Raw genomic sequence first — 27,257 nt, 5'->3', positions numbered from 1 at the left:
GGCAATCTTACCAAAAATAATCTACAAATTCAATGCAATCCCCATCAAAATACCAGCACAATTCTTCACAGAACTCAAAAGAACAATACTCAACTTCATATGGAAAAACAAAACATCCAGTATAGCCAAAACAATCTGGTACAATAAAGGATAATCTGGGGACATCATCATCTCTGACTTCAAACTCTACTATAGAGCTATAGTCATGAAACAGCTTGGTGTTGGCATGAAAACAAACAGGTGGACCAATGGAATCAAATCGAAGACCCAGATGTCAACCCATACACCTATGAACACCTAAGGGTTTTTTTGTTTCTGTTTTTTTCAAGTTAAAAATATAAAATAGAAAACAGAAAACATATTCAACAAATAGTACTGGTATAACTGGCTGGCAACATGTAGAATAATTCAAATAGAACCATATCTATCACCATGCACAAAACCCAAGTCCAAATGGATCAAAGGCCTCAATATAATTCCATCCACACTGAGCCTCATAGAAGAGAAATTGGGAAATACACTTGAATGCATAGGCACAGGAGACCACTTCCTAACTAGAACACCAGTAGCACAGACACTGAGAGCAACAATTAATAAATGGGACCTCCTAAAACTGAGAAACTTCTTTATTTTTCCATTTTTATTCTATTTAAATTATAAACAAGCTTGCTTGACATGTCAATCCCAGCTCTCTCACCCTCCCCTCCTCCCCCACCCCCATTCCCTCTTCACTTCCCAGGGAGGGTGAGGCCCTCCACGGGAAATCTTCAAAGTCTGTCATAATATCCCAGGCAGGGCCTAGGCCCTCCCCCCGCAAGGTGTCCAGGCTGAGACATCATCCCTCCATGTGGAATGGGCACCCAAAGTCCATTTGTATGCCAGGGATAAATACTGATCTACTACCCAAGGTCCCATAGATTGCCAAGGCCTCCTCACTGACACCCACATTCAGGGGGACTGGGTCAGTCGCATGCTGGCCTCTCAGTTACCAGTCTGGGGTCCAAGGGCTCCTCCTTGTTCAGGTCAGCTACCTCTGTGGGATTCACCAGCCAGGTCTTGACCCCTTTGCTCATCACTCCTCCCTCTCTGCAACTGGTTTCCAGGAGTTCAGTTCAGTGTTTAGCTGAGGGTGTCTGCCTCTGTTTCCATCAGTCACTAAATGAAGACTCTAGGATGGCATATAAGGTAGTCATCAATCTTATTATCAGGGGAGGGCATTTAAGGTAGCCTCTCCACTATTGGTTAGTTTGCCAGTTGGTGTCATCCTTGTAGAACTCTGAAAATCTCCCTAGTGCCAGATCTCTTCTCAAACCTATAGTGGCTCCTTAACTCAACCTTCCTGCTCCCCCATGTCCTCCTCTCCTCTCCTTTTCTCCCCCTCCTTTTCTCCAAGCTTCCTCTCCCCTTCTCTCACCCAATGTTCCCAATCCCCTCAGGAAATCCCATCCCATTCCCTTTCTCTGGGGTAGCATACCCATCTCTCTTATGGTCCTCCCTGTTTCTCAGATTCCCTGGCAGTGGGGTTGTAGACTGGCAATCCCCTTTTCCATGGAAACTGAGAAACTTCTGTAAAGCAAAGAACATGGTCAACAAGATAAAACGGTTCCCTGCAGAATGGGAAAAGATCTTCACCAACCCTACATCACTTCCTCTTAGGCCTCCCTTCATTGTGTGCTATAGATTTTTGGAATGTTTTTTATTTAAATTAGAAACAAGCTTGCTTTGCATGTCAATTCAGTTCTCTCTTTCCCTCCCCTCCTCTCCCACACCCCCACCAACCCACCCACTCCCCCAAATCCCCACTCCACTCCCCAGGGATGGGATGGTGAGGTCCTCCATGGGGAGGGAATCTCCGGAGTCTCTCATTTCATTCAGAGCAGGGCCTAGGCCCTCCCCCATGTGTCCAGATTGAGAGAGCATCCCTCATTGTGGTATGGGCACCCAAAGTCCATTTGTGTGCCAGGGATAAATACTGATCTACTACCCAAGGCCCTATAGATTGCCTAGGTTTCCTCACTGACACCCACATTCAGGGGTTCTTGATCAGTCCCATGCTGGCCTCTCAGCCATAAGTCTGGGGTCTGAGATCTCCCCCTTGTTCAGGTCAGCTGTTTCTCTGGGTTTCACCAGCCCAGGCTTGACCCCTTTGTTCATAACTCCTCCCTCTCTGTCACTGGGTTCCAGGAATTCAGTTCAGTGTTTAGCTGTGGGAGTCTGCTTCTGCTTCCATCAGCCACTGGATGAAGGTTCTAGGATGGCGTATAAGGTAGTCGTCAAGCTCATTATCAAGGAAGGGCATTTAAGGCAGCCTCTCCACTATTGCTTAGATTGCCAGCAGCACTGTTCCACTATGTTCGCAGTGCTATAGATTTTGATATGTTCTGTTTTCATTTTCAATTAATTTTAAGAATTTCTATTTTTCTTCTTGAATTTTTTTCTTGACCTAATTATTACTCAATAGTGTGTTTAGTTTCCATGTTTGTGTACTTTCTATAGTTTCTATTGCTATTAATATATAGTTTTATTCCACTGTGATTCAATAAAATGCAGGATGTTATTTCAATTTTCCCTTATTTGTTTCAACTTGTTTACATGTTTTAACATGTAATTTTGGAGAAATTTCCATGGGTTGCTGAGAAGTGCATGTACTTTTTTAGTGTCTGAGTGCAATATTCTGTAGGTGTCTGTTAGGTCTATTTGATTTATGATGTCACTGAAGCCCTCGAGTTCTTCCATTTAGTTTTTATCCAGATGATCTGTCTATTGCTGAGAGTTGGTAGTGAGGTCACCTACCATAGATGTATTGGCATTAATCTGTGCTTTTAGATCTTTTCAGTTAAAATTTAGCTTAACAGAATATATATATATATATATATATATATACTATCATGATAGTATATATATATGATAGTATATATGACAGTATATATATATTAGACTTGATAGCACATTTGTTTAATTCTGCGTCTTAAGAGGTTTAAGCAGTAGGATCATTAACTCAAGGCCAGTTTTATGCTAGACAGCAGATTTTTGCCTGAAAAACAAAACAAGAAATCAACCATACTCAGACTTCAGTGAGAATGTCAAATCATAACACAATGCAAACGTGCTTTTCTCAAAACGTAAGTATTTTTAAAGCGTTCAAAAGACTCTAGAATTTCAGTTTGCCTCAGCAAACACTGTATGCCCTAAACTAGTCTGAGGAGTTGTGCACACTAAACTACAATACCCAGAATACTCTCCTGTATCTGAACTCAAGGGATTATCGGAAGCTTGGTGTTAGAAGAATTATGGGTATTTAGAAGCACCATCTTGACTTCATCTCCCACAATCCACTGGCATCCTTTGAGTCTCTCCACCAATGCCAACATTGGATAATTCCAAGGAAGAACAGGTTCCAGTTACTTCAAACTACATTTCCCATGAAGACATGCGCCTAGGCCTTGGGCTTCCCGGTTGACCAGTAGCCAATAGGAAAGGCCTCCGTATCCACCCTGTAGGTTAAAGTCCAGTCATTGGTCCCCATTGCTTGGCCTAGGCCGGCTCGCAGAAGGTGCAGAGTTGGGAAGACAGTTGTGGGGCTTGTGGTGCTGCAAGGGCACTTCGGGTCCAGGAGCTTCCGAGCGGGCCCGATTTTCTGCTGCTGTTTAAGGAGTAGAGCTTCTGTAGCCGGGGAGCTGGAGGTCAGAGAGGCTTTAGAAAGCCCGAGTGGCAGTGGCTGGGGACTGTGGGACTGAGGGGGCCTTGGGAGGAGGGTGCTTCCGGGGCTGTTGTCTTCGGTGCCTAACTCCGCCCAGCCCCGCCACTTCAAGGGTGGGGGTGTCCGTGCGAGTCACGGGGTGGGTATCAGTTGCCGGAGCATCCAGAACACAAGCAGACACAAAACTCTTTTGTTTTATTTTCTACCACAACTCTCCCATCTCCCCACGCCATCCAACACGTGCTCCTTCATAAGATGTTAGGGCTGAAAAGAGTCTTCGTTAAGTGGCTTCTGGACTCATTCCTTAATGCAGGAGTTAGGTGCTCTGTTTTCTCTTTCATTCAATCCGTCGTTAAGGTTTGAACACCTACCACTGCAATCTCTCTCTCTCTCTGTCTCTCTCTCTCTGTCTCTCTCTCTGTCTCTCTGTCTCTCTCTCTGTCTCTCTTTCTCTCTCTCTCTGTCTCTCTGTCTCTGTCTCTCTCTCTCTCTCTGTCTCTGTCTCTGTCTCTCTCTCTCTCTCTCTCTCTCTCTCTCTCTCTCTCTCTCTCTCTCTCTCTCTCTTTCTCGGCACTTGATCTTGATTTTTCTGTCGAATTTCCATTTCTGCTTCCCGATGATGAGATTTTAAAAACATCAGCTTGCCCTTTTCAACTAATCATTGTAGTGGAAAGGGTGTTCTTCAATTTCTAGAAGAGATAGTGAGCAGAAGAAAGAAATCTTTCGTTTAGAAATATATAATTAAGGTTCAGTACAGTGTTTTGGTGAGAGTACAAGGGAAATTGGACCTATTAAAAAACCTGGAGCATTTAAAGAGCTTCCAGAAAAGACTAGTTAACACTAATGTTGATAAACTATTGATGGGCACAATGTCTGCAGAACACAGTAGACTGTGAAACACATTGCATTAATTATTGCTTATTACAAATCTGTGCAAAAATGCTCAGGGCTTAGCGGAAGGGCATATAGACAGGAGGGAGAGGTTGATTTGGGAAAGTTATAGCCTAACTCAGAACTTGCTGAGCAATCCTAGAAAGGTTTTCTGGAGGAGGTCACCCTTAATCTGGGCTCCAATGGAATAAAGGACATTTGAGATGAGCAAAGGAGGAAGAGAATGCTTTCTGATGCAGGGATGGCTAACAAGAAGGCATAGGAAAGGGAGGGCTGTGTGGCAGGGGCACATCTCTTTATATAAGAGGTATCAGCAGGGATATACTGGGAATTTATACTTGGGATTGTCGTAACATGACAGGTTGAAGAATACACAAAGCTTGAATTTTACTCTATAGTGAATAAAATTATGGACAAAAAATTAAGTTTGGGTGATTTTCCTTTTCATCCTAGGGGAACCTGATTTGAGATCAATTCTTGGAGAACACAAAGAAGTGTGGTGGTATGTTCCAGGTGTGAGTTTAATTTAAATATAAGGAGAAACTTTTGCCTTGTAGATGTTTTGTTTTTGGCTATTCTTAGCCACAACATGTACTTGTCAATTAGAAAGCAGTGCCATAAACATATTTTCTTAAGAAATTAGTCTGCTGTCCTCATACAGTAGGTTCCCTGCATTGTAATCATCTGAGTAGATGATAGTGATGACTCCTAATTATTGAGCCAACATAGTATCCCAAGCTTGGTCATAAGCACTTCGTTACATTATCTGAGTGTCTTTTAACATATATACTGCTATTTCCCAAGAAGAAACTAAAATGCAGATTTTAAGCAAATGCCTGAAGTCACATATATTGGAGATAATTGAGGTAGAGATTCAGTGTACAGACTTCTGGCTTGAAAGCCCATGCTCTTTCCCCCATGATTTCCTAGTCCTGATGTGCATTTTTGTTCTTGATTTCCCAGTTGTGGCAAGGAGATATTACTGTAAGGTACAATTGATCATCCTGGAAGAAACCCAAATGAGTCATTTTGCATTTCTATTTCAGAGTGTGTCTGCTGTAAAGTAGCTGCCAATACCAAATTAGCTTAACTGCTATTATAACCATAGTTGATTTTGTCTGCCAAAATTGTAGTCAATATATCTTTTTCTGAATTAGGTGATTCTGTACAAAAATATGTTCTACCTGTAAGCCATTTGAATCTAGGCAGTTCTTTGGGTTTTATTTCATTTCAGCTTTTAAAAAGCGATTCAGGATACTAGATGTCCTCTGTGACCTGAGCACACATGAAGTGTAGAAGATGCAAGAAAAAAAAGCTCTGAACCCTGGCTGGGTCTAGGGTGCTAGGTGACCACAATTCTGAAATACAATAGAATAAAAAATGTGGGAGAATAGAACAAGTACAAAGCATTGGGGTAGGATGAAAGAATGAATGGCTAACGAGAGAGAGAGAGAGAGAGAGAGAGAGAGAGAGAGAGAGAGAGAGAGAGGGAGGGAGGGAGGGAGGGAGGCAGGGAGAGAGAGGGGCAGAGAGAGAGAGAGGGAGGGAGGGAGAGAGAGAGAGAGAGAGAGAGAGAGAGAGAGAGAGAGAGAGAGAGAGAGAGAGAGAGAGAGAGAGAGAGAGAGAGTTAGAGTTGGGGCTTTTGTGAGGAGGTGACATGATAGGTTTTGAAGGGTAATGAATTTGCCAGGCAAAGAAAGGGAGAAAAAGCCATGAAGATAAAGGAATCAGTTAGTGAAAGACAAGTGTCTGTAAAGAATGGGGTATGTTTTTTTCAATATGAACAGTTCATCACAGCGGGGTACTGAGATTTTTTTGTGATAAGGAAGGTTCAAGCAAAGTATGCTACAAAATTTTGAGAGTGATTTTTGGAGAATCAACTGCAATACTAAGAAATGGCATTTGAGTCAAAATGTGGGGCATGGATCAGTGGTGGTTACATTGTGCTTCCACACATTTTAAATTTCAGTAGTTGCATGTTTGAATATATCTGATAAAAAACTAGATTATTCATCCTGCCCTAGTTCCATAGGATTTAATAAGAGAACATACACTAGTCTTAAGTAGATTTAAAAACAAATACTAAGTAATAGTATGAATATATTAACTATGACCAAGTTATAACCTCTTACTACTGGATGTAAGAGATAAAGTTGTGATGTGACAGACTTTGATGAGTCCCTCATGGGAAACCTCACCCTCTCTGAGGAGTGGATAGGGGATAGGATGGGAGGGTGGTGGGGGAAGGGGAGAACAGGAGGGAGAGAGACCTGGGATTGGGATGTAAAATAAGATTGTTTTTAATTGAAATAAATTAATAAAAAATTAAGTTGCAATAGACAAAAACATCACCATTTTCAGGAAAGGAGAGCCATGAGAGGGCTTTCCCATTTGTGAGGAAAGGATGCACTGGAGGATTACTGGAGGGGACATGAGCAGCATACAATTAGGATGCTTTCCTTCAGAGACATCATAAGGAGTGACATAGGAGAGGAGGAAACAAGTTTGAGAGATATTGGTTGGTTAGAATTAGTAGGTGTTTTTACATGCAAATATTGTTCTATTAGTGTTTCCACTTGCTTTTTCTTTATATTTTATGATGAGCATAACATTTCCAGAGCATGCTGTTTCATGCATTAAGGTAACTGTAGGGAGATTGTTACTGTTCAGGAGAGTGGATTTGGGTTATGCAAAAGCACTCCTCTTGCCTCGCTGAGTGTTACTGAGAACCCTCAAAATTCAATTAAAACATGAGTGTCTCTGAGAAGCCTTTCCAATAAACACTCTGCATATGCTTGTACGCACACACAATGCGAGGTTATTATCCTCAATTCTCTAGGACCCATACTACCTCTATTTGAGATGAGATCATACTGTAGTGTGCCTTTCTGTGGATGTTTCTTTCTCAGTAGATTGTGAGCTCCTCAGAGGGCAGGAAGCACATCTCATTCATCTCTATACTTAGAAAGAGTACTTGGGACAGTAGACATCTAACAAGTACTTATTATATAACAAAAAGTAACAAATACCCACTTGGATGCAACTATGGACCTTGGTAGTGCAGGGTATTTAAAAAATGTAAATAGACAGATATAGCAGTTTGCTGCCTGTGCTACTTTAATTGAATATAACAACTCAGATTCTCATACTTTCACTATTTTTTTTAGTTTTAGACATTTTTGTTATCTTGGTCTTTGTCATAGGTTAATCTTGTTAGGCCTGCTTTACTGCTTTTGACAGGGTTTACATTTCTCCTTTCTTGTTACTTTCCTAAGAACCATCTTCTCTAGCTGCCGAGTCCAATTCATTTATCTTTGGCATTAGTCTTAAATGCATCTTCTCTTAGTCAGATACATTGGTAGTGGGTGATAATATTATTCAGCCCTTTTTAAAAAGTGATTTGTCACTCCGAGTTACAAATTCTCAATCTGAACATAGTCTTTAACTGATCACCAATTCTAGTGCTATATTCTGAGGAAGCAACCATGTTTCCTAAAATTCAGCTCTAAGCTACCCTAGAGCTGTTTATCATAATGACAGAAAAGAGGAAAGAAATTGTACCATAAATACCCAGTACTGGAAGTTTGAATGAAATCAATTGTGGATCATTAAAAGTAGCCACATCATTGGATGGTGCCAAAGTACTTTGCATGATGTGGAAACTTGTTTGTGATACATCCAGAGAAAATGTAGGCCATAAAACACACAATATAGTGTATCAGATTCCAACTTAAACATATGTACATATGTTATATATGTCACATAAATCTTTGTGTACACACAGAGGAAAATTACTGTGCTGTTAAATGTATACAAATAGGGGTTAGCTACAAATGAAACGATTACATATGACTTCTATGTTTGTATATGTTTATTGTCCTAGATTTTCCAGGGATACTTTTGTTCTGTATTTTTTGAAGATACTTTCATCATACTTTATGTTTTATTTTTGTAAACCTATTTTAAAATAGCTCTTTCTTGTCTACCACTATTGCCATTGCTTTAGTTTGGGGTGTGCTTAGCAGCCAACACAAACGCATCATTTCTAGCCTGGATTTCTACTGCCTCCACACCAGCTCTCTTCCCATCTGTTGTACATATAAAGGATTTATTTCTTAGAAATCACAAGTCTGATTCTGTTCAGCCTCCATATAAAGAGTTCAGAGGCTGCTCATTTAGGATCATATCCAAATCTCTTTAGGCTGGCTGATGAGAGCTTTGCAAATCAGCAGCACTAGCATAGCTTTTCTTCCCATAACTTCCGTTTTTCTTGGGATTGTAGGCCACTGTCAGGCAAATGTGAAATGTTGACCAAATGATGATGTGCATTATATAGGCTAACTGTTGTATAGCACACAAACTACTGGTATTTTATCCTCAAAACAACTATATTTAATACGTTCAATAGGTATTACTATTTTAAGCTGGATGTAATAGGGGCAGGAAGAATTCTGTGAGTTAGAGGCCAGCCTAATCTATGTACTAAGTCCCAAGCCAACTGGAGCTACAGTGAGACTCTGTCTCAAAAAATTACTACTATTTTACAGATGGGGATGACTAATTTAAATAATTGATAGAAGAAAAGTTATCATAATAAGGAACTTTGTTAAGAAAAAACAATTAACTCCCCTTTGCACTTTCCTAAATACCTGTTGATTTTGTCACTCTACATAGACTTCTTGCAGTCCTGTGGGCAAATTATATGTGATCACAGCATACCAACAACAGTCCCAAACTGACACAGTTTTACTATGTAATGGTTCACAGTGCTAATATAGAGAAATCTTTTCTTATTCATATAACACTTCATGGAAGGGAGTTGGAATAGTTCCAGTTTCTCTGTGTTTCTTTCTTGAAAGTCTGTCTTTGGGAATGGGGATACCATCAGAAGGCTAGAGAAAATTGTGATAGAATTGAGTGTACAATAAGCAGTGCACATCATGGGGACCAGTGTCATTGGTTATAGTTTTTTCAGTGCCATGTAAATGCATTTTTCAGCAATCTATCCCCAGGGAAGACCTTGGTTGAATTTTACAGTTAATCCTACTTACAGAATATAGCCCATACATGCACTATATTCTTTTGTTAAGTGATCTTAGACATATGTAGGGGATTACCATAATGGCATACAATTGAATGAATGTTGGATATCAAATTTTTCTCTACAAACGTATATTGGTTGTATCTTGCTGCGTGATTTTGCCTTCATTTTTTTTTTACAAATAATAACCATTATGCAAAAATGAATGATCTTTAGAGGACAGAAGTTATGAGTATAAATCATTTGGGAATGAAAAAATATTACTTTGCATAGATTACAATATCCCTTTTAAACCCATTAGTTTTACAATTAGTATGCCTACTATATACTAGTAAAAAAGAATCTGTAATTCTCCAGTTCAGCATTGAAATTGCAGTTAGGGTTTCAAATTATTCAGTGAATTATTGCAGGCTTATTATGTGGAATTATGGTGCTAGGCTCTGCACCAGATACTCATAAATACTTGTTTTGATGTCTTTGAAGTTGTGTGTATGTGTGTGTGTGTGTGTGTGTGTGAGAGAGAGAGAGAGAGAGAGACAGAGACAGAGAGACAAAAAGTCAGAGATATTATAGGATGAATGTCCAATACCTATTGAAAGTGAAGATTTAATAAACAAGCCCATCATCTAAGTGAAAATTTACCCAGCTGAAAATTGGGATGTGTGCCAGAAGGGGGTCAATTTTCTTTTCCCTTCTCTTCCTTCTGTGGGATATCTAGGCAAAAGTGAACTACCAGATAGCTGATAAGCAAATGCTGTACTTGTCTGTTTATAAACAGTATCACCTAAGGAAGAGTGGGTTTCTGTGGCTCCAGCCTAGCACAATCTTGCTGGTACTGTGAGAATTATGATTGTGTCAGCCTTTCCAGGGTTCTTGTCTCTGCTGCACAGATTTGGCAGACACCTCAGACAAATTTTATGTCTCTTAAATCTTACTCAAGCATGGCTTGGCCCTTAGATTTATATGTACAAAAAAGTCAAGTGTTTACCAGTTTGACATTTTTGAAGATCAAAACAGACTTCAGTTGTTTTTCTTTTTCTTTTCAAGTTCAGCAAACCACCTCCGTTTAGTCTAAAGAAAAGACTAATTGCTTTGTCCTGTCTTTTAGGAAACAGCTCCAATGTTTACTTTTCAGAAGTGACTACTGATCATATACCTAAGGATTTAGATTCCAGTCGTCAGCTTTGTTTCTTCTATTTCTTGCCTACAAAGTATGACGTTTTGCTGGCCCCAATTTTCCATTTTTTAAACTTTGCTGATAACAACATATAAAACATTGTAAGATGGAGACATAGTGAAATGCGCGGGTGATATTGGAGGGACAAAGACTGCTTTTAAAGCTCTGTTCCCCTTCCATATGTGATGTTTCGTTTAGTGGTCCCTTAAAAAATACTTCTCCTTGGCATAATAATGATAGGTGAGAATAAAAATTGAAGACCATTTAGTGACTGTCCATTAACAGGGCTGGTCCAAAGACATCTGTAGGCAGAGCACAAATGAAAGTTTGGCTGTAATTCAGGGAAGCTGAAGCATTATATGGAGAATGTTATATAAACAATATTGCTTCAGTGGTGTACTATGAAAAACAAAGATGGGGAACTCCCTGGTAAGGCCCCCTCTCATCTGCTCCAGCTGCTCCTTTTAGCAACAACAACTGCCAGCGAGAATTTCCTGGGATAGAAACAACCCCACAACAAGACCTCATGATATGCCCTCCTACTATTTCTTCTTTAGCTGTGCCCTCAGACACACTTCACTGATACTACATTGGTCACATAGTATTCTAATTTTCACCTTTCAGGAGATGCCGACAGCCGTGGAACAAATGCGCCATGAAAGCAAAAGGGGGGCTATTTGGGGACATGAGGAAGGGGACTGGCAAGAAAGGGTAGGGGAGAAGCCAGCTAATGAGCAAAGAATAAAGTATACTAATATATACGTATGAAAATGCCACAGTAATAACCATTTCTTTTCCTGCTAACCAAATATTAATTTTTGAAAAGAGGCTGATTGGAAATCAAAGAACTTTGGATATTCAAACTCATTTGATAAACATTTAATTACTTATAAAGGTTTGGACCTCATGCTAAGCACTGGAAATATAATATGGAATTATATATAATCCCTGCCCATCTTAGTGAGCTCACCTTCTAGCAGAGGAGATAGAACTGAAAGCAGTGATTACGTACTGATATACACAGGATACTAAAAAATAGAGATGTACACAAAGCTTCCTAGAAACACAGTGAAAGGAATTGCTGCTGGGTATGGGCAACCTGTCGACCAAAGCTTTGACTTTGCTGAGTCATAATGAATGGATGGGACGAGTTGCCTAGATTCTAGGTAGAAAAGAAGTGGCTAGCAAGGAGTCTTAGCCAGAGGACCAACACATGAAAAGAAGTTTGGACGAGCATGCAAAGTTGCTGCCAAGGTGTGTTAATATACGTAATCTACTGGGAATGTGACAGGCAGGTACAGACTAGGAAGTTTTAGAAGGTGCGCTGTGTGAATAAGGCAACATCTGTTGATACATGGGCATTGATAGAGCCTCGAACTTGTTTTGTAGCCAAGGATGAAACTAAATCTCTTAGTTTATGAGGGAAAACAGTTGCTACTAAGTGCGCTCATTGTGTCATACGCATGCAGGGGTGAGATAGCACAGGGTTTTAAGTAAGGGAGTAATATGACTGGATTAGAGGGTGGAAAGGAGACAGAAAAAGTCCGCTGTGTAATTTAGCAGTTTTAAGGAAGTGGTATTCTAATCACTTACCTCGGTCCAGAGTGTCACCTCCATTAAGCTTTCTTTCACTATACAGAGAATAATATTGTTGCCTTGTACACACAGGACGTATATTCCTGTACCCCTTTGTATGTCACTTAGTTGAATATTCAGTTTTTCCACCTCAAATCAGTGATCCTTGCAACGATTGGGGTTTGATTATCACAAAGGAAATCAGTTTCAGAGCCCAGCAGCTTCATTTCAAAAACATTATGTGAAGCTTATTTATTGCTTGCTGTGTCAGCAAGACTGAGGCAAGTTGAGGGCACAAGGAGGGAGAGGGACATAAGCTGAATATATGTAAGAAGAGGCAGCTTGAAAAGTGGCCAGGGTCCGTGATGCTGGGAATCTCTATAGGCCATGTTCAGATGTGGGAAATACATGGGCCAGAAGTATGTAGATTTAAGCCGAGTGCATGTTGAAGGCATATTTGCCTAAACAAATTGTACTATTTAGCTAATCAGTTTTAGTTAATTTTCTTTCCCTGACTCAGAAACCATAAATAGCTTCCTGTTATCCTTAGGAGGAAGGCCAGATTCTTCAGCCTGGCGTTCTCTGCAATTTGGCTCCAGTCTGTTTCCAATATTTATACTTCTCTCTTAACAGAACTCTGTTACAGCCAGTTACCCTTTCAGACAGCACTTTGGCATTTCTTCATCTATATTGTTAGCCTGTTCCAGGCAGGGACCAATTTTAAAAGAGAAAACCCCGAGTTCCCTATAGTATCTTGAATATACTGGTGCATCCACGGGTTTTCTATTGGTTGATTGTTGTTATTCTCCTACCTTTCCTCCATTCTTTTCACTGTCTATCACCATAGGCCTCTTCTAGAAATGGTGACTGAAACAGGCAAGTGTCATATATCTGTGGTTTTAGCATTTGGGAGATTGAAGCGTAATGATTGCTATGACTTCAAGGCCAGCCTGAGTTCTATGACCAGCTTGGGGTGCATACTGAGATACTATCTCCAAAAGAATAAAAAAGCAAATCAATTAACCAACCAGTAAACACATGAAAAAAAATTTAAATGACAACTGAGCAACTGAGATACAAAATGAAAGGGGTCATCACTCAATAAACAGCCTTTTAACTGTGTAGTGTGTGTGTGTGTGTGTGTGTGTGTGATACACATATGTTTATTCTGGTAAGCATGCTTCTTTGCATGTGTGGAGGCCAGAGGAAGGTACCAATTGTTCTCTTTATCACTCTCTGCCTTATTACGTTGAGGCAGGGTCTCCCCCTTTTCTTGTATTTCACCTTTTCCCACTAGACCTTTAAGTAGAAAACTCCAATGAGCCTCTAATTTTTACCCTGCTTCCAAAGCTAAGGCCCCTGTCACAACTATCTCTCTAGTCCTTTAAGGCACTTTTAAGTATTGAAAAAAATAGCTGTATAATAAATCTTATATACCATTCTTTCAGAATCGCCAATTTTGTCCTAATTGTCGCATGCTTTTATAATGTAAGACTACTTCCTTTTGAAAATTTGAGGCTTAGTCAGCTATATTCTTTATTCTTAATCTCTAATTATGATGAATTTCAAATGTAACAGGAAAGTTGAAAAAACTATACAGTGAGCACTCAGATACTAATTAATCATGTATTTGGCTTTTTAACTTACATTGTGTGTGTGTGTGTGAGCGTGCGTGCGTGTGTGCGAGCGTGTGAGTGCACACATGTGTACGTGTGCCATTGTGATGTACGCAGGTCAGAGGACAGTTTGTGGGAGACCGTTCTCTCCTTGCACCATGTGGATTCTAGAGATCAGACTCAGATCATCAGGTTTGGTGGCAAGTGCCTTTACCTGCTAAGCTGTCTTGCCAGTCCCTGTATTTCTGTTTATTACCTTCATTACCACTTATCCATACCTTTCAAACTAAGTTTAGCCATCAGTACAGATTTTCTAAATTTTTCAGTGTTGTATCAGCTACATATAAGAAAGGTTTTTGTGCTCTGAAATCAATCAAACTTTCAATTATGCCTGCATTTGCTATGTTGCCAAAACTCTAATTGGCCTGGGTGTCATAGATCTGTTTTTCAATGGAGCAGATATCTCTTTGATTACTTTTGATATGTTCCCCTGTTTCATCTAGTGCAGTGCCAGACACATAGTTCATAAATACCACTTGATGTTGTTTAGCAGAGACAGAGCTAGGCCAGGGCAAGGAATAGTAGAAGTCAGAGTACACGTAGGAAGGGAGGGGAAAAGGAGTGTATGAGAAGGCCACAGTTGAATGGGACTTGAAGTATTATGGGAAAAAGGATGCTAAAGTTTCCTAAGCACTCAAGCAGTGCCTTTATTTTCTTACCTCTCACTTTAGAAGCAGTGGTTCTATGAAACTTAGACACAACTGTTTCTTAGTTGTAGCACATGGCAAGTCTCCTTGTTGTTGCTTAAATATCACCAATTAATGCATTCATTTTGCTCCTATTTATCATATGATGCAACTTAATTTTGGAGACTGTTGGTGGGCTGCTTTCTATCTGTGCTATGCCTAAGAGCCCCTGAGCTCTGTAAGTCTAGCTTTCTTTTTCTTTTTAACAAATATTTCCTTCACTTAAAACACAAAGAGACCTCGAATCTGCTTTTATTGAGTAGAAATTTTGTACCAAGTATTGTGCTAGCTGCCATCACATCAGTGACACTTTACAAAAACCTTATGATGCACTACTTTCTCCATTTGCCAGACAAGGACACTTGAGACTTAGCACTGTCAGGTCCCTAAGCCAGAACAAGAAACTCAAATCTGTCTGCCTGGAGAACCTAATAGTTCCCACTGTTACACGACATCATCAATGACATTTTAAAGCAGCAACGAAACAAGGGACCAGAGAAATGGCTTAAGGGGTAAAGGTACTTTCTGCCAATCATGATGACCTGAGTTCAATTCCTGTAACCCACATAATAGAATGAGAGAACCAACTCCCTCTTATCTCCGCTCATGCCATGGTATATCTGTTCATTCACCCTCCCTCCCTCCCTCTGTCCCTTTCTCTTCTTCCCGCCACCACAACAATAAACAGAGGGTAAAAAAGACAAATAGAAAAACAAGGAAGTCTACATTTACTAGATGGACTCAGCATGTGATTTATTTATCTAGTAATTTCAATTGTGTGATTGACTTAGGAAGTGTACCCTAATCACTGTGATGTTGGAATAGTAATGAATTCTGGTTGCTTGAGCTGAAAATCTTATCAAAGCAGTTGAGTGACTAAGCACTCATTTAATATAAGTTGTCCAGGTTTTTTTTGCTTAGAAAAATGTACGTAATACTTAAACAACACTGTATTGTGAGAATTAACTAATGCAATTATGTAAAACACCAAGCCATGTCTAGCATATAATATGTGATCACCTTATTTAAGATTGTTTTCCTCATTTCATATTTTTTTTGTTGGGACCAGATTGTTCACCTATAATTTTGACATGAGGATAGCAAAGTGTTCCTAAAACATTTTTAGATCAGACATCTTTTTAAAAAGACTGTTGGGGTGGGTTTTTGGGGGGGGTTGCTTGAGTCTGAACTAGGCCAGCTACTAACTCTCATATAACATTTCAAAACAAGCCAGAGAGGTAAACTCATAAGAAGTTGTGATCAGTGAGTGTCTCTGCTTCTTATCTATCAAGGCCAAATTGTGATGTCATTTAATTTTTTCCGCTAGACTAAATTTCACAATTGGCAGCAACTAATAGGCTTGAGATATTGACAATCTCAGCACATCCATTTCTAAGCCAGCAAAGTAAGGCTCCGAGAATGGAAGTGACTTGGACAAGGTCAAAGAATTAAAAAAAAATAAAATGGGAGAGTCCATTCTGATTATCATTTGTTTGTTTGTTTTTGTTTCTTTGCTTCCTTTGGGAGGTTTCAAGCAAGTCAGTCAGCCTTTAAAGGGTGTTCTTTATAGGAAACGTGAACTATTTGTTTTCTCAGGGTTCTGATGAAGTGTGATGGATTTAGAAAACACGAAACTCTGTCCTGTTTCAAATGAGTTCATACTTTTTACTTCCATTACACTCTTAACACTTTCATTTTAAGGATTAGCAAATTAGTGATGTTTCTCCCTGTTGAAGTTCATTGTTTGGTTCAATTCTTGGTTCTTTGAAATCTTCCACTGGGAATTTTGTTTTTGACAAATAGATCTGGAATCCTAAATGACTAATGACCCTAATTTATTTGAAAAGAACAGTGAGGCTTAGGGGTGACAACTGAGGGGAAGCGTTTTAGGATGTCATTTATGCTTAGATTTTAAAACGTGAAGTCAGGGTAATGGAAGTCTAACAGTAGCTTTTGATATTTCTTTTTGTCAGGATGCTTTGATAGTTTTGTTTCCATTCTTGCTGTGTGGGTTAAAGGTGCTGCCCCTCACCTTATTGCCTTTGGGATAGTCTGTCAGTCATCTGATAGATAGGGTCTTTATATTTTGACTGAAGGAACAATGCTGACCAATCATTTTCCCAATCCTTTCCCTTTTACTTGTGTGGCACTTCTGAGGAACTTGAGGGATTTGAATTTGAAACTTGAATTTGTGGAAGTTATGTATGATGCCCAAAGGTGGAACACCTTGATTCTGAAATACAGACATTCTTTCTTACCCCTTTGTGGAAGCTGAAGTTGGGCTCTGGCAGTCAGAGGTGAGGCTGTGGTAGACAGTTGTAGTTGGGAGGCTTCTAGAGATTGGTACTCCACATGCTTGGCATTCTGCATGTCAGGGGAAGTAAGCTCTGCACCCTTGTTTACCCACATAAGCAGATGGAAGGCTAGGTTACAGCTTTGGTTCTAAAAAGTTCCAATCATAATGCTTCAAAAGGGAAGCAAAAGAGATTTTCCATGACCAGCAAGTGTGTGATTAGAAAGAAAACTCATGTATTCCCTGTCCGCCTTTCTTCCTCTGCTGTTTCCTCTCATCTCTAACTTCTCCTTCCCTTCCCTTTTAAATGACTCATTTGGTTTTAGTTACTAGCCACGTAACCCTTTGTGATTCATGTTACTACTCCCCCCATTGATTTAAAATAGATTTCAAATAAATATTTTACTGGCATTTTCAGCGATGGCAATGGTATCTGAAAGAGCAATTAGAAAGTTTCCTTTCTTATTGCAAGAATTGGACTAAACACTTGTTTGAAGACACAGATGGCACTGGAGGGGGCCAAGGTGAGCTGACACCTGATATCTCTGCATTTTTGGCTGTTTCACATCTGTCCCATGTGGACAGACACACACTTGGGTAACTACCATACAGATGCAAAGCAGGACATGTGGGATTTGGCTGAGCTGGAGGTCCCTAAACATTGCCTGGATCATTTAGTACCCCAGGTGTGGCCACCCCAGGATTTCATGTGCTAAAATTGTGTCCCAGTATAAGCCAGCTGATCACTGTATATATATAGTATCAAGGCAGCTCAGAGCCGTAGAAAACATGACTTTGGATTTTTACCTTGTAGATTTAGACTTGGTTAACCAAGTCAAATCTTTTCCTACATATGGGGCATAGAGGATGGACCAGATAAATAGAAAGACTGAGCAAAAGGAAATATTCTTTTCCAGTAGTTAGCATTCTAGATGGTACATAAAACTCAGATCCTATGATGGAAAATGGACAGACTTTCTAGAAAGAGATATTGGGGGCTCCACTTTCTTTGACAAACTGCTGATGTATTATGGATTACATTTTAAAATATTTCTTTTGAAAAAAACCCTCCTGGGGACATCTAAGCACAAACAATGATTCCAATTTGAAAATTTGAAGAATTAAACAATTATTTAAGAAATTATAAATTGTCCTTTCTTTTTAGTTTCCTTATGTGGGAGAGGTGCTTCACTTAAGTCATTGAAGCAGGAGCTGGTTCATGGTACAGTAATAATAACCTCATACAGTTGTCTGTCCCTTTACAATTGACAGACGACGCATACCTGTTATCTCATTAGCTTCATATGATAACTCCTGTCCTGTGAAGTAGTCAGGATGTGTACCATCACCCCCAATTTATACACACAGAAGCTCAGGCTCAGAGAAATTCCTCATCTGCTGTCATAAAACTGTTGAAATGGGATCCAGGTTCCCCGAAACTCACCCCTAGGTGTTCCTTTAATGCATCGTATTTTTTCCATAAGAATGTCCTTCCTTATTGTTTCTAGTCATGGATAATTTTAAAAATCAGTCTAAAAAAGTGTGCTTCACTTTAGCAGATGAAAACTAAGCCACTTTCAAATACAGTGATTTCTTAAGGTCACTTATCAAATGAGTCCTGTACACAGCTCTTGGATTTTTCACCTTTCCATTTAATGAAGTAGTTTTAGATAGACATGTTTTTCAGCGTTAAATAGATGCACAGAAGTTGTGTGATGGATTGATTATAGGCGTGGAAGCTGCACTTGGAGAATGGGAGTAGGGATGGAAAGTTGGCTTAAAATAATTAGCTTCTTGTGTTTTCGTTAAGAGATGTCATGTTCAATAGAATTTAATTTCTTTATACTTCCTTGCTCTCAGCCTTTTAAATACAATTCTTTAGGGAAAATGAACAGATATTCATTCAGAATGTTGATTTGTCAGGAGTAAGGGTAGCCAGAGGAAAGAGAAAGTAGAGAGGTGACTTTCTATACCCTGGACGTGTGGGTGTTATTTTCTTTGGAGCTGCGAGCTAAGATTTCTTTTAAGCCATGCAAATCGTAAAGTTCTGATTTGTCAACTGCATGCTGTTTCTTTAGGCACTGATGTATGAAATCCCGAACGAATTCTCCAATGAACATACTGCTAATTGCTTCTCCACCTGCTCTCCAACCTCCCCCACCCCACCCCCTTCACTCCCAATTCAGCCTATAAGTGTCCGTCATTGGAGATGGATGGTGACACATGCAGTAATAGCAATTCATAAAAGGCAGTTCCAGCCCTTGTCTTCAAGGCTCCTGGATTTTCCACTGCCTGCTTTTGTGTAAGTGAAGTGGATGGAAGTGCTACTGGCATCAGAATCCACCTCCCCGTGCTCCGTTGCTGGAGCTCAGTTGCTCGGCTGGAGCTGAGCTTAACAGAAGCATCGGATCTGAGCTGAATCCTGGCTGTGTTTTTTTTTCCATCAATGGGGGGGCGGCTTAGGGATAGTGTGTAGTGGGGGCTTAGGGTGTTTTGGCTTTTCTTTTTGAGGAGAGAAGCGGGTCAGGAGAGAATAACTCACGGTAGGATACAACGTGAAACAGTTCCCTGAAGAGTGTCATAATGTTCCTGGTACAATATACAGGTACAGTATGTTTTATTTTCTCAGAAATTTCCCTTTGGTTTTAAAGTGAATTTCTTTCTCTTATTTCCCTTCCTGTTCTACTGGACTGAAAGACAAATGGGATTCTAATAAGCTAAACAAAATAGCTGTATAAAACTCCTTAGCTATGCGTGTGGTAGATTGCTGTGTGAAATCTGGGTTTTCTGTTAAATTAGTAGTCGCGATCCTTAATTGTGCACGCTTCTCTCTCTGCTGTATTCTTGTATTGAATTTCCCAAGTCTTGCGTCTGCAACTGGTAGTATGTGATAATGCCTACAGTGTTTGCACACAGGACAGTGTTTTGGAAGCAAAAAGCATTTTTTTAAACTCGCAGTGTGCTGTTTTCCTCTTGAGTTTTTAAGCTCCTGTATTTTTTAATTGGTTGTGTGGATTTCCATGTAGTTAAGAGTGAGAAAACTTCTAATGGGAAGCATCCCAGAGCACATCTTTTACGTCAATTTATTCTCCTTTCAGTATCGAACTCTGGATGATGAATATCATGTATTATTGTTGCTTATTCTCATGGTAGAAACCAAAAAGTGCTGGGAACAGCAAGGCTAAAAATGCCATCCCTAAGCCACCGTATTGTGACATATCTTTGGATCTAAAAATCTTCCTTAAGTATTCACTTAAGCTTTCAGAAAAATATTGGCAAATAATAATGTAAACTCTGGGCTCTGGTCAGCCACTTATGCATGCTGTTTAAGGATTTGTTATACACCTAGCTGTTAGACAAGGAGGACCCTTGCAAATGAGAACACTTGAGAAAGTTTCACTTTCCACACTGAACAGAACAGGAGCTTAGTTCCTCTAGCCACATGTTTTTGGATAACTTTAGATATCATTTATTGGCAAATACTTTCACCTACATTTTTTTCATTCTTAAAAGAATGTTCTCCTGTGCAGAAAAGCTAAAAGATCGTATTCTGTTTTAATGTGTGGTTTGACAGTTGACTTTGCTCCTCATTAACTGGGCAGCATCAGATGATGTGGAGAAGGGGCTGAGTGAAAGTATTTCAAGGTTGCACTGAAGAGCATACAGTGAACCTTGGTCCTTGGACCAACAGCTGCTGAATTGAATTGTCTGCAATTAAAGCAACAGCAGGTTTGTGTAGTCTCCCTGCAGCCCATTGCTTTGAAATTATGGCTTTGGTTTCCTTCCTGGCTATCAGTTGGTTTTTTTTTTCTGTAAGTGTTGGAAAGTTGTGCTTGCTACATGTTTTCTTCATATACCAATGCAGGTGTGACTTCTGAAGAGCTGTATCTGTACATTTTAATGTGACAAGTTGCTGAGGTTGTTCTCCTCTGGTTAAATCCAGAGATGTCTCTTTTTGTTACTATAAATTAAATAGATATATTCTCATAGAAAACATTGCTTTGTTCAATACGAAGATGTTTCTTGTGTGCTGATAATACTGGCTTAGATGTCTGGCAGTGAAAAATATTGGACTTTGTTATGCTCCTGGAATTACTGTATCTGGGAAGCACTTCTTTGTGTTAATACAATGTTTACATTAAAAGAAATGGTGGCATCCCCTTGATGTCTCTCAATTCAAGGTGAGCACATGAACAATGTCCAATTCAATCAGGTGGCTACTTAATGGCTACATTTTATTTGTGTGTTAGTAATGGATCTGTTTAATTCTTTAATGGTTTTATTCTATTAAAGTTATAATTACAATACAGTTGTTGGGTCAGAGTGGATGTGTAAAACGTTTTTACAATGATTTAACTCCTGCTGTCAGTTAAAGCTCATAACAATCCTACACGGCAACAGTGCTGATGTGATCTGTATTTTATAGGTAACAAAACTGAGACCGAGACTCAGAGGATAAATAACTTGCCTGAGGTCTTAACCTACTGAGTGGCAGAGCCTGAATTCACAGATTAAATCATCTGATTGAAAAAAATCTGTGTTTATTTTTTCTACCTTATACCACACTGCCTTTTAGATAATGGGTTCCTGGTAAATTGGACATATTCTACTAGTTGAGAAGACTACATTTAGTTATTTACAGAAATGGTATATTCTTTCATAGTACACTAGTGTTTTGATGAATTTATATACCAATGTGAATGAAAACAAAATTTAAAGTTTTGAGGAATAAATCTTGTCTGATTTGAAGGTTAATGTAAAATATTTTTCCATCTAATAAGATAATTTGTTGTAATATTTTGCTCAGTGGGCTTATAAATGGTTTTCATAAGTATGTTTTTCAAAATATCCTGGCTTTGAATGTGAAGTGTTATGTTTTTAAAGTTAGAATATTTTTACAGAGATAACAGAAAAAATATGTAGCTCATTCCCCCTTCCTCCTCCTCCCTCCCTTCCTCCCTGAATTCCTCATTCTTCTCTCATCCATCTTCCCATCTTTTTAATGTTCTCAAATGGATTTTTCAATTTTAATGAAAAGTCATAATTTGTGTACCACCAAAGAAGGGAATGCAGTTTAAAGTTGTGTTATAAATTCATCAAAGGGATCCAGACATTAAGTAATTTACACTAGCTCCAGCTCTCTGATCAAACTTTTGTTTAAACCCCCTTTCAGAAGACATTGTTCAAGGAATCATTATTCCATCAATTTATTGGCGATCACATGTACTGGGGAAATGACTGCACTCATGCCATATACAGTTTCCCAATAGTTGACAGTATTCAACAGTATTATGAAGGGAGTGAGCAAAGCCACCCATGGTGGGACACACCTGCAGTCCCTGCACTTCAGAGGTAGAGGCAGGGGCAGGGGCAGAGGCAGGGGCAGGGGCAGGAGCAGGGGCAGGGGCAGGGGCAGGGGCAGAGGCACAGGCACAGACACAGGGGCACAGGCACAGACACAGGCAGAGGCACAGGCACAGGCACAGGCACCGGCACAGGCACAAGCACAGGCACAGGCACAGACACAGGCACAGGCACAGACACAGACACAGGCACAGGCACAGACACAGACACAGGCACAGACACAGACACAGGCAGAGGCAGAGGCAGAGGCAGAGACACAGACACAGGCAAAGACACAGACACAGGCACAGGCACAGACACAGACACAGGCAGAGGCAGAGGCAGAGACACAGGCACAGGCAAAGACACAGACACAGGCACAGGCACAGACACAGACACAGGCAGAGGCAGAGGCAGAGACACAGACACAGGCAAAGACACAGACACAGGCACAGGCACAGACACAGACACAGGCAGAGGCAGAGGCAGAGACACAGGCACAGGCAAAGACACAGACACAGGCACAGGCACAGACACAGACACAGGCAGAGGCAGAGGCAGAGACACAGACACAGACACAGGCACAGACACAGACACAGACACAGACACAGGCACAGACACAGACACAGACACAGACACAGACACAGACACAGGCACAGACACAGACACAGGCACAGACACAGACACAGACACAGACACAGGCACAGGCACAGGCACAGGCACAGACACAGACACAGACACAGGCAGAGGCAGAGGCAGAGACACAGACACAGGCACAGGCACAGGCACAGACACAGACACAGACACAGGCAGAGGCAGAGGCAGAGACACAGACACAGGCAGAGGCAGAGGCAGAGACACAGGCACAGGCAGAGGCAGAGGCAGAGACACAGACACAGGCAGAGGCAGAGGCAGAGACACAGGCACAGGCGCAGGCACACGCACACGCACACGCACAGGCACACACACAGGCACAGGGGCACAGGCAGAGGTGCAGACAGAGGCACAGACACAGGCAAAGGCAAAAGCAAAGACAGGAGGATCACCACAAGCTCAAGGTTAGCCTGTAATACAGAGTGAGACCCTTCCTCAAGGCCTAAGCAAACAACAGAAAAGAAAATAAATCAGAGATAGGACAAATATTGTTGTAATATATTCCTTCAACTTTTAGAAAAATGGCATACGAAGATGGTAATGACTGTATTGCCTTGATGACTGTGTGGTTGGAATCTATCTCCATCCAAGATTATGTCTTTAATGTATATTAAAGTAAAGGAAAGTAAAACATTACTTCTCTGGCTAAAGGAAAGGAGGAATATATGAAACCAATTCATCTTTCTTTAAGCTTAAATGAGATTTGGTAATTTAAAAAGTAGTAATAGGTCAAGTTTACAGAAAGTAAAGTTGGGGGTTTTTAGGCATGTGATTGGAAGCTCCATATTAAAAAAATCTTGCTTGTTTTTTCTACTGCAGTTAGAACAATACCTCCTTTCCCACCCTAACAAATACTGATTCTTTTTTGTGGTAACAAGCCTACAAACTGAAGTGAAAAGGAGGTTATTGGAGACTTTTGAAAGAAACTGACTTTTTTATTGGTGAAGGAAAAAGAATCTTTGATCTGTATAATGTTCCCTTCCCTGCACTGAGTTCAAGAAAAACTCAAATGTCGGTTTCTAGATTTCAGCTACTCAGGGTTGTAAGGCTGGGTTGTGTGCTGGATCACTTCACTACACCTGTCAAGCGTGTTTAGTGAAGTAAAGGGCAGGCATAGCTTACTCAAGAAGATCACTAAGAATATTTACAAGCCGGGCGGTGGTGGCGCACACCTTTAATCCCAGTACTTGGGAGGCAGAGGCACGCGGAGGCCTGGCTGGACCGACAGCCTCCAAAACAATACAGAGAAACCCTGTCTAATAAAACCAAAAAAAAATAATATTTACAAATGTAAATACTTATTGAAAACGACATAATATTAAGAATAATGCTCAGGAGGTGGCAAGATGACTTAGCAGGTGAAGGTGCTTGCTACCAAGCCTGATGACTTGAGTTTGATCCCTGGGATCCATGATGGAAGGAGAAAACCTATTCTTGCACCTATCCCTGCAGGGAGTCCTCTGATCTCCACATACTCCATGTGGCATGCCACCCCTCACCCTTCAGCCCCCCATTCCCAAAGCGATATATTTGCCTGTGTCCCTGTAACAGTGGCCATGCCTTTTGGGCATGGTTACAGGTGTGGACTTGACCAGATAAAGGGAGAAGATAAAAAATCTGGGTCCCTTTTTGGTAGCGAGTGCATTGGGGAGGCAGGGTCTGCATCCTTGGAGTGGGAACTCCACGACAGTCACTTATTGTTTTCTGTGTAAGTTCTTTCTCCAATAAAATTCCACATGCCATTTATACTGTGTCTGGTGAATACTAAGTTCCACGCCTTCATCTCACACCCAATGTGGGGCTTGAACCCATGACCCTGAGATTAGGAGTCTCATGCTCTACCAACTGTACTAGCTATTTTATTTTTTCCTTTTTTATGTAAATTAGAAACAAGCTTGTTTTACATGTCAATCCCAGTTCCCTTTCACTCCCTTCCTCCCCTGCCCCCCACTGACCCCTTATCCCATCCCCTTTCTGTTCTCCAGGGAGGGTGAGACCTTCCATGGGAGATCTTCAAAGTCTGTCATATCATTTGGAGTAGGGCCTACACGCTCTCCTGGGTGTCTAGGCTGAGAGAGTATCCCTCTATGTGGATTGGGCTCCCAAAGTCCATTCGTGTACTAGGGATAAATACTGATCCACTACTAGAGGCCCCATATTAACCAGACCTCCAAACTGACATCCACATTCAGGGGGTCTGGAACAGTTCTATGTTGGTTTCCCAGCTATCAGTCTGGGGTCCATGAGCTCCCCCTTGTTCAGGTCAGCTGTTTCTGTGGGTCTCTCCAGCCTGGTCTTGACCCTTTTGATGAGCTAGTTATTTTAAAAAGGAATACTAGCCAAGGCATGCTGTTCATGCAGGACAATACATGACAGATGCTTCTTGAACTCCTGAACAGTACTAATGGCATCCCAGAGATATAACACTCATGTCTTTAAGGGTTACTATGCATAGTACTGTTAAGTGTATGTTCTTCACTCATGTATACACATAAGAGCTAACATTTATTGAATGTTTACTTTGTATCCGGCTATTATTTTAAATAAATGACTTGCATATATGGTGTCATCAAAGTCCATAATACTCCCCTTAGGTAGATAGTACTATTTCCATTTAAATGTTTAAAGAATTGAGACACATACCTTTTTTTCTTTTTCATTTTTCTGCTCTTGGGTTGTCTGGCGATTTCCATGAGACCTTTTTGGTCAACGACTTAGTTGAGTGTAACCAAGCACAGACTTCTTAGTAACCTGCTTATCAGGTCTTAAAATTACTGAGTATCAGAATTGGGTTTTGTTTGTTGTTCTCTTTTTTATTGCTATTGTTTGACACTACATACCTCAGACTTGCCTCAAATGTTCTGTGTAACACAGACTAGCCTAGAACTTACAATCCTCCTGCTTTCCCCTTTCAACCACAAAGTTTATCAGGTAGGTACCACCATTTATATCATTACTAGCCTCAAGATTTGATCACTGAAATTTTGCCCTAGAACCCATGTTGTTAACCACATGCAGTATGTGGGGAGTCTTGAGTATACTTCATTGAAGAAGTTATGTGTATACTAGTATGCAGTCAAAAGCTGATACTCAATTGGCAACGACTTTAGAAGGCCTAGGCAGTGTAGAGCCATCTGCTCACCAGACCATTGAAAACATTGTTTTTATTTTCTTTCTGATCCCCATCATGGATACTCTTTATTGACAGAGTCACAAAGGGTCACTGAATTCCCAGCAGTTTCTAAATGCTGCCACTCTTCATGGTTTCTCTTAAGATTTTCAGCTTTGTTTAAAAAAATATTTAATATCCTGTTGCTTTTCTCGTGGTATTTAGCTTTTTGCAACAAGAAACATTGCCAAGTAGAGTCTAATTTTTCTTTCACACAGCCAAATGACCAATCATAGCACATCATCTCAGCTTCTCCTACGGCCCCAGTACCTTTTATGCCTAGCTCTTGCTGCATTTCCCTAAATATAGATCTAATACTATCACTTTGCTTCTTAATTTTTTTGGCTAAAGGATTTTTTAAACCAAAGAGGTATTTAGGATAATCTATAGTCACATCCAGCCACCCAGAATTCTTTTATACTCCGATGTTACACCATATGTATACACTATTTATTTATGAATTAGACTACTTCTGGGTCACCTGATACACTCCATATTTTCAAGCTCTTGTGCGTCTTCCGTGCTGTTCTCTACATTTAAATTACCACCTTTCACATCTCCAGCTACTTAGAATCACTTGACACTTAAGACTCAGCTCAAATCACACCTGCTACTATATTATAATACTTATCTCTGCTCTGTCTTCCCCTGGTAGACTGAGTTCTTAAAATCATTAACTGTATTTTTACCCATCTCTCAACACACACTCTAGTGTCTCACACAAAATCATTGACATAATATTAGGCCACCTGCAGATATACCAAGGGTTTTCTCATCTCCTGCTACCTCAAGTTTCAGAATCATTTCAGAGCTGAGAATTACAGAAGGTTGGTAAATAGATGCTTCTTTGCACAGATATTCTGCTCAACAGATTTGTTCATACCGTTTGATTTTTTAGAAACAAGCTTGCTTCACATGTCAATCCCACCTCTCCCCCCCCCCCGCCTTCCCCCACCTAATCCCCACTCAACTCTCCAGGGAGGGTGAGGCCCTCCATGGGGAATTTTCAGAATCTGTCATATCATCTAGGTCAGGTCCTAGGCCCTCCCCCA

At 40.4% G+C, this 27,257-nt stretch overlaps 1 protein-coding gene across 6 annotated transcripts in view; it reads left to right on the top strand.

Moving 5' to 3' along the window:
• The first annotated feature begins 3,539 nt into the window (after nucleotides 1–3,539).
• Enox2 (ecto-NOX disulfide-thiol exchanger 2) overlaps nucleotides 3,540–27,257 on the top strand; it is a 265,836-nt gene continuing 242,118 nt past the window's right edge. For 2 of the 6 annotated variants that reach the window (XM_040744604.1, XM_040744602.1), the window contains exon 1: nucleotides 18,905–19,644. In XM_040744604.1, coding sequence (XP_040600538.1) covers nucleotides 19,623–19,644 — 22 coding nt within the window. In that variant the 5' untranslated portion in view covers nucleotides 18,905–19,622. Of the gene's footprint in view, nucleotides 3,684–5,044; nucleotides 5,105–18,899; nucleotides 19,645–27,257 lie in introns of those variants that run through there. The other 4 variants (XM_040744606.1, XM_040744605.1, XM_040744607.1 and 1 more) reach the window with 4 other exon arrangements.

This window comes from Mesocricetus auratus, unplaced genomic scaffold (assembly GCF_017639785.1).
Source record: "Mesocricetus auratus isolate SY011 unplaced genomic scaffold, BCM_Maur_2.0 Super-Scaffold_100003, whole genome shotgun sequence".
NCBI lineage: Eukaryota > Metazoa > Chordata > Mammalia > Rodentia > Cricetidae > Mesocricetus > Mesocricetus auratus.
This window is presented reverse-complemented; position numbering and strand designations above follow the sequence as displayed.